Source organism: Calypte anna, chromosome 1, assembly GCF_003957555.1.
Source record: "Calypte anna isolate BGI_N300 chromosome 1, bCalAnn1_v1.p, whole genome shotgun sequence".
NCBI lineage: Eukaryota > Metazoa > Chordata > Aves > Apodiformes > Trochilidae > Calypte > Calypte anna.
In genome coordinates this window covers 59,021,318-59,029,973 of record NC_044244.1, presented here as the reverse complement: position 1 = coordinate 59,029,973, position 8,656 = coordinate 59,021,318, and the positions used below count along the sequence as shown (strand labels likewise).

General features: G+C 41.9%; 1 protein-coding gene across 1 annotated transcript in view; it reads right to left on the bottom strand.

The window, feature by feature from the left end:
* Window positions 1–1,213: 1,213 nt before the first annotated feature.
* AGK (acylglycerol kinase) overlaps window positions 1,214–8,656 on the bottom strand; it is a 37,179-nt gene continuing 29,736 nt past the window's right edge. The window contains exons 13-15 of the mRNA XM_030448299.1: window positions 8,278–8,348; window positions 3,993–4,077; window positions 1,214–1,673 (exon numbers count right to left, since the gene is read on the bottom strand). Of these exons, the coding sequence (XP_030304159.1) occupies window positions 1,536–1,673; window positions 3,993–4,077; window positions 8,278–8,348 (294 nt within the window). The 3' untranslated portion in view covers window positions 1,214–1,535. The remainder of the gene's footprint in view (window positions 1,674–3,992; window positions 4,078–8,277; window positions 8,349–8,656) is intronic.

Below are 8,656 nucleotides of genomic sequence, written 5' to 3'. Positions count from 1 at the left end.
AACTCAAGTTGCTGAGAATTGACTCTGAATGAGCCAGTGTCTGAAGAGCAACATTCCGGGTGTCCTTGTGGCAAGCAAAAAGAGCAGAGCACAGCCAACACCTTCCTTGGAGAGTATGCCAGGGGCCCACTGAGCACTGTTAATTGCCACAGATAAGAAACAAGACAGCATAACACAGACGTAACTATTAAAAAGAACTAGCAGGCTCCCAGTCCCCTTGATTTTAGTCAAGAAAGGGATGAGTGCTTGCCCCATTATCTTAGATAGTTACTGTCTCCATACTACAGTCAAGGGAAGGAGAGCATTCAGTTTACTTCCCACATTACCCAGAAAATCAGCTCTGCAACCCCTTTCAAAGCATTTTTCTTTAGCTAATGTCCAGCAGAGGATGCTGTTGCAGCAGCATGAAGAAAAAAAATCAACAGATGAACTTAAGACTAGATCATGGCATAAAAGGCGGGTATCTACAAACAACAATCAGATCAGAAAAATAGGGATTAAATTTTTTTCTTCCAGCAAGCCAAGCAGAATCACGTGAATTTGTAAGTTATAATAATAATAGGGGCAACAGATAACCTTGCCTAAGTCAATAGTTCCTTTCAGCAATTTAAGTGAAGCTATAAACACAAGCTCAGAAAAGCAACAAAGCTAATTACAGTACTGGAGCTCCAGGGAATGTAGGTTGCATAAGGAATGATGAGCACTGTTTACATTAAAGAGAAGAGCAACCAGAAACACTGAGTGAAAAAGTTATGTGAATGCTCTTACTTGTGTTATACTACTACAGGGATAAAAGGAACACTTTCAAAAAGACTTATTTGGTTAGTTGAAGAGTCTTCCCCCACATATTTCATACAGCTTTGGATCAAAGATGGCATTTTCCAATTTGTTTCTGTATAACATACCTAAAGTTGATCAAAGGAATGTATTTCTACTATACTGTTAACTGGAACTCTGTGCTGTTGAATCTGATGAAAAAAAGAAATTATCTTACTCAGATATTCATACAGGGAAATTTTAAACTTCCTCTGAAGCTTTTTATGACTGCTTTCCAACTTTGTGACAGTGGAGACAACCAACCACCTGTTTTAATGTGGCAATTCCCATGTTTCACAGACAGCCTTTGTGTTACTCCCCCAAAATAAATTTTTCCAAGATCCCAGGTTTTGCTGTATTTATACACAGGTAAAATAGACCTAAAACACATGAAGAGTGTGCTTTCATTTTACTTTAATATACAATTGCATTAAAGCAGTAGCATCTGGCACCCAGGACTCAGCCTTCAGTGCTGTAAATGGAACACTGATGACTTCTTTAGGGCGGGGAAGAATAAGATGCCATCAAGTTAATATACATTTCTTAGAATTTTCATCTGCATTTTTTACCCCTTTTAGACTATCCAGATCAGCTTCTTCCAGTGGAAGTACCTTGTGTGTAAAAATAGCCAAACAGCTAATTAGTCTGGCAGGGCTAATCAAGTCACATGAAGAGGCCCTGGTAAGACTGGTAAACACTGGCCTCTTTGACATGAATTCTCATTGTACTGCTGCCTGGAGCATTTGCTCTCTCATTTTGGGATCACAGAAGAACCGGAGTTTCCGAGGTAAGAGCTTCACCTCCACGGGCATGGCTTCATACTCCTCATTGTCGATGCCAAAAGATCCCTCAGTGCCCTGTGTACAGAGAAGAGTGCTGATGATCAGGGTTAAACATCAAGCAGGTTATTTCAGTGATGCTGTAATACTGATACCTGATTTTACTAATAGGCTACAGTTGAATACTCAGCTGAGTCTTCATCGAGAGAACTCCCTCCCTGTGCCTTGCAGCCCATTTGGTCTCAACAACACAGTGAGAGCTCTCCTTCACTGCACATAACATATTAAGACTCTGTTACGTAACATGTTAGTCACTGAGGTGCTAATTCCTGGTAATTGAATGCCAGGGAGCTTTAATGATCCATATTGTTTATACTGAAGGATTCTTTGCTATTAGAAATACAATTACATGCCCTTAGAATTTGGTTTGCCAGTGGTGACACAAGTTAATCTGCAGAAGTGCCTGTTAAATAACCTGTATTAAATCCTTGTTACAGACACCTTCTGGTATTGTTTTACTATATTAATCTGAAACGTGAGATGCAAAGCAATTGTAGGGTCTTTTCTTTAACCCTGATGAAGTCACAAGTGGCTAAAATAATTCATCAAAAAGTAGAAGTTGACATTACCTAAGCAACTTTGGCGACTGCTTTACACACACTTGACTTGAGGTAGGGCTATGTCACATGGATACCCAAACTAGCTCCAAGTGAACTGGTACACCAGAAAAAATCAGATTAGAGAAAGTAGCATAGGTCCTGGAAGTCACAGAGGCATAGCAGTCCACCTGGATCAACATACTCTGCCTCTGTGCAAAGCTTGTGAGACTCATTTGAGCTGCCTCCTGCTCCTTCATGAAAGCTGGGTCAAGGAATCAAACTACACTGCTTGTGCCATGCAGATGTACTTTTGAATGTCTTTGCAGCAGCTGCAGTTTGAAGAAATCATTTTATACTACAACCCTGACTTGCAGCTGAGCTGGACTTAACTCAGCACAACAACCCCATGCAGCGCTACAGGCTGGGGACAGAGTGGCTAGAGAGCAGCCAGGCAGAAAGGGACCTGGGAGTCTGGATTGACAGGAAGCTGAACATGAGCCAGCAGTGTGCCCAGGTGGCCAAGAAGGCCAATGGCATCCTGGCCTGTATCAGGAACAGCGTGGCCAGCAGGTCCAAGGAAGTGATTCTGCCCCTGTACTCAGCCCTGGTGAGGCCACACCTCGAGTGTCCAGTTCTGGGCCCCCCAGTTCAGGAAGGAGATTGAGGTCCTGGAGCAGGTCCAAAGGAGGGCAACCAGGCTGGTGAAGGGACTCGAGCACAGACCCTATGAGGAGAGGCTGAGAGAGCTGGGGTTGTTCAGCCTAAAGAAGAGGAGTCTCAGGGGAGACCTCATCGCTCTCTACAACTCCCTGAAAGGAGGGTGTAGCCAGATGGGGGTTGGTCTCTTTTGCCAAACGACTTTCAACAAGACAAGAGGGCACGGTCTTAAGTTGTGCCAGGGGAGGTTTAGGTTGGACATTAGAAAGAATTTCTTTACTGAGAGGGTGATCAGGCATTGGAATGGGCTGCCCAGGGAAGTAGTGGATTCTCCATCCCTGGAGATATTTAAAAAGAGACTGGATGTGGCACTCAGTGCCATGGTCTAGCAACCGCAACGGTGGTTCAAGGGTTGGACTCGATGATCTTTGAGGTCCCTTCCAACCCAGCCAATTCTATGATTCTATGAATATTCTTTTAGATTCAGGAAACTGCCATGATATGAGCCTGAGGCAAGTATTAGGATGCTGGCTTATCATGACATCGTAATTCCTGATTTTTACTTCATAGCCACAGATATTTTCACCTTCTGGCATGTTGTATTCTCTCTTAATATGAAACTCTTTTGCTGAACCACAGATCATTTGAAGATAGGAATTATCTATGAGATTCACTTAATGTCAGCTATTCAAAGTTTCAAGACACTTCCCTATAGTGATCTGAGCTCCACTGCTTTGTGTCACCCTCCTTGGTGTCCTTAAAGCTTAGAGAATTTATCTTCTCTACAGCACAATCCCTTCTAGAGTAAAAATGTTGATGAGGAATTCAGATTCCAACATCAAGGAGAGGAAGGTGTATATATGCAATGCATCTAGTAAGAGAACATTTAGAGCCACCACTGCTGGCTGTATACAATGTCTGTCACTATTTACTGGCAAATGAAGTTTCCCCTCTGGTTTACAGACCCCTTTCCAGAATGCATCTCCTAGACAGGGACTGAGTTGCCACACAGAGAAACTGAGTGTCTCACTGGCAGTGTGATTAACCTTCCAGATTTGGAGCAGGGATTTCTTAATGTGCAACATCAACTGAACTGAGGGTGTAAAATAAGAGGGGTTTCCCAACTCTCTCAGCTTCTCACCTCTGGAAGTTTCAAGATGCATCTGCTGGCTTGGATGCACTGACTCTCTTCAGGGCACATACGTGGATCCTGCATCTTCTGACTTCTGTTGAAACCAAAAGAGAGGTAAGATGATGATTGTCTAGGAAATACTCATTTTTAGGGATGACACATCATTGTGGGTTGGTAAATCACTATGCACTGTGTAAACTTAGAGGTTATATATATATACAAATATTTTGGGTTTAGCTAGAAGAAAGTATAATAGACATTTTCCCTTCTGCTGCAGTCAATACATGTAACAGCACTGACAACCTACAACCAGCTTCAGCTCTGATGCTCACTGAATACATTTGTACAGCACAGTTCTGTGTGCTTCACATGCTGAAATTTACAATTCCTATAATCAATGACTACCATCTCATGTCCCTGGCACCCACATGAGTTACAAGCAACCTAAGCAACTAAAGACAAAAGACCTGATAGAATTACAGTAATACTGAAACACTCAGCTATCATCAAAAAACAACCCTCTTCTCACATGAAAAACAGCGTGAAGTTTCTTACTAGCAGCTTTTTTACCACTCTTTTGAAGAAAACCCCAGAACACCACCATTGTACCCATGGTACCACTGTACTCTCTTCTGATTCTTGTGAGATTCTTATTTACATACTGTATTTAAAGGAAGTGCTACTTTCTTACTTCTCTGGACATCAAGTGGGAACAACTAAAAGGCAGTTGCCTGTCTTAGAAAGCTGGCAGTGCACGTTCCAGGTGTCTTTTTCAAGGCTTAGGTTGCTCTCCTGTCACTGGGTCAACTGCTAAAGAACACATGGCAATTCCTGTTCCCAGCACATGTTGCTGCAGAGAAAGCACAAGCTTCCTTGACATGCTGACCCACCTCTGGTCTCCTTACTGAGAACACACATAACCTAACACACATAACCTTTTGGCTGACCTTTGACAAAGGACACTCTGCACCTCAGGCAGAAACCCCTCAGTTTGGGTCCCTCTCGAGACAGCAACACACAAATAGTGAAGGGGATAGCAGAGAGTTACAGCATTAATGTATCATAGCTCTCAAGGACTGCAGATGGATATTCCTGCAACAGGCAATACCAGCTGTCCCCAACTTTTCTGTCTATTTTGTAGATTTATTTGAAAGAAGAGTATATTTAAATATTGTCCAGGAAAATACTGTTCACAAAACCATGCCAGAAACTCCCTATACACCAACCCTTTTATGCTCTGAGGAATGCAAGCTCCTCTTAAAATCATAGAAAATCCCAGAGAAAGAACATGAGAAGGGAGATGATAATCAAAAACAAAGGAAGAAAAACTAAGACACCAAAGGAAAGGGCAGAAAAGGACAGAAGCAAGATTAGCTATAGAAAGTTTGTTTTCAATCGAATTTGTATATACTAAAAGATTAATGAGTGGATGTGAGGGAATTAAACATCTTCCCAGTGATATAAATTATAAATCATTGATGGCATGCAATACTCTCAGTTTATGCAGTGCTGTATAAACAAGCAGCAAGATTCTCTGCTTAAGGTTTAACCTGCTAAAAGCCTGACATCCAAGGTCCTAGATATTGCATGCAGGTGAGCAGGTCCACAAAAGTAAACAGGCCTCTACATTGATGTGATTATGGGATCAAGGAGAGCTCAAAAGGCAAGACACAGAACTAAAGATTGCCAAAGGAGAATGCTGGTGGAAGCAAATAGACAGAGTTCCACTTGCAGTGATAGCCTCTCTAGTGACCCAGTATAAAAGGATCAGAAATCATTCCCATTTGATTCCACTCCTTACTCAACACAAGATAGCAAAGGCAAACAGGATCAAGACCAAAGCCTAATGGCACCAGTTCCAATTGATTATTTTATCCCACTCCATATGCTGAATTACAAAATACAGGCAGAGAGGGCACCACTACAGCAGATAACACACAATTTTAACCTAGTTCTCATTTCCTGAAGTGGCCAGTGTGAAATGATTTAGACTCTCTCAGATAAAAAAACCAAACAACAGTCTTCTGTACCACAGCTTGTAACTGTACTTATACCCTGGAGTGACAGCTCCCCACACTTTCATATGCAGAATCTAAGCTGGCTATCAGGACAGAGATTACTGATGCTGCACTTCCCATTCCCATTCTCCTTCCCTGCAGCACTTCTTACTAAGCTCTATCATGTATCCACTTGTTCTTCCTCCACCTTATCTTAAACATCAGCTCTGCTGCAGATGCTCTTGTTCACATAAATCTGATCCACAGCCAGAGGGCACTTTTATACACCTAAGATGACCTGTTCTCTTCTTTGAAATCCAGTGGCAGTTCCTCTACAGCACTCTGATTCACCTCCCCCCCCCAGTTTCCTGTCCCCCCCACTGCCTGAGCCTGCATGGTAGTTTTCTTCTGGATGTGTGGTTTCCTCTGTGTGATCCATCAGTTTCCATCAGCTTGTGTCAGTGCTCTCTCCAATATAAAAAAAAACCTCCTCGAAATAATATCTCGGCACTCAAAGTATTTTTCCTAAAAACCTTTCCAACTCTGGTGGAGTTAAAATCTATGCATTAAAAAGAAGAAAAAAGAAAGAACTTCTCCACACATTTCCAAAGACAAATCCCATAGGTGCTAGGCAGTGGGGAGCCTCTAACAATAAAGTTGAATTAAACCAAGCTGCCAAAGGGCATTGTGCAGTGAAGAGCTTCTCTGAACACCCTGATTTTCCTCTGCAAAAAACCAGGGCATATTTTATCTGTTTTAACTCCTCTCTGTAGGACTAACCAGTAACTCCTGCTGCTCCCCCAGCCCATACACCCCTCTTTCTCTCTCTTTGTTATGTACAGACTTTTGGGTACTACTTAATCAAAAGAGCTTGTTTCTTTGAACTTTGCTTGAACAGCATCTCAAAGCTTGTGGCACTACCTCTAATTAGCTCTAGTCAGCAGGGCAGGTTAACGCTCATCAGAGGCTTTTTCTGCATGACTGGGTAATTGCAGCCAGAAAACGTGACATGCTGCTGTGTGAAGCATGTCCAGTCCCCATGGGAGACATTCTTTACAGTGGAGGTACACTCAAATCCTCCTCCCTTAAATCACACAAACTCATCCACATTTTTTCTGCTAGCAGGGTGTCCAATACCTCAGCAGAGCATATCCTTGGCCTCCCAGCTTTAAGAACCCAGATTCCTCTGGCTGCTAATGGGAAAATCTCCTCTCTTCTATCCATAGCCTTCAAAGCAAATATTTCACTGTAAAGCAATCCAAGTGACTCATGCAGTTTAAAAGCTACTGCAGGTGGTAACCTGACTTACCATGTATACCTAGGTCAGAAGAACCTATATCCACTGAGACTCATAGGATGACCAAAAAAGGGGCCTGTTGCTGCTATTATTATCATAAACAAGACATTTTTGCAGGAACTATTAGGCTGCTGACAAGCATGTAAAAATGCGTGGAATTTTTTCAACACTGGTTTCACTAGAGGGAGCTCTAAGACTAGAAACAATATTAGCAAATAAAGTAAAGAGCAGAAGACTACTCTTCGGATTTAGTTGGAAAATCTGCTGCTGGGAGGAAAAACTGTACTGAAGATGTAACATATTTGCTAGTGGGACTGTATGGAAAAGCTTGAAAAATCCACTCTGGTGCAAGCATGAGCAACAAATGCTCTACAAGATGACATTCTAAGCACAAAGGAAGCAATACATGTCCACTCTTGCTCTACATACTGCTTCTTCATACCTGCAGTCTTCTTAATCCATGTACAAGCAGCATCCATTAGCTTAAATTTCATGTTTAAATAATCCTCTTCCAAAGTTCTTCTAGCTCAGACCTAATTTCTCACAAGTGCTACTGTGCTAAAGGAGCACTTCTCTTAGAAGCAAGGACTGTCTAACCAGAGTTCAGTATTTCCAGGTACCGCTGGTACAACAGTAACAGCTCACTGACCCACACCTTAAATGCTGAGCAGGTAAGGCTAAAAATTCTGGGGATAATTCTGCATGTCTGTCTGTAAAAGTCTGTTACAAAAGCATTATCCAAGTAGCACTGAGCAACAGCAATGGGGAAAAAGATGGAAGGTACAGCAAGCTCGGAAGAACTCCAGGTAGGCTGCTCTACCTTGTTTCCAGAATGAGAATATTTGTAAGAATTTTCAAGCATTACTGACCTGTGTCTTTTGCAGTTTTCTGCTTCTGAATTTGGCAGTACAAGATCACAGAAAAACAGCACACTTCTCAAAATTACTGTTCCAACTCAGAGAGAGAATCTGTCATCTTTTTGTAGCCTTCCCATACTCACCCTCTGTTTACAAACTCTCCTTTGCTCACAGTATCTGCTTCAATGCAAATATCCATGAAGTCTTCAGTACGCTATGGAAAAAAAAGGTTCAGAAATAAAGCAGTTAACACTTCAAAGTGCCACACCCAAGATCCTGCAACATATTCACAAAATGCCCAGTCCTTTTACCTACAAAAGGAGATGGAAGATACATTTCATGCTTTTTTCCACTCTTCACTTGAGATTTGGATTATGAATTAAAGACAGTAAATTCCCATTGATGAGTATTCAATCATAACACAAGAAGCAAAATAATGATTCACACATTTGGCTTCTTGTTATGTTTCACACACTTATTAAAGACAATCATAGCAGATCTCTTGGGTTTACTTCTGCTCAC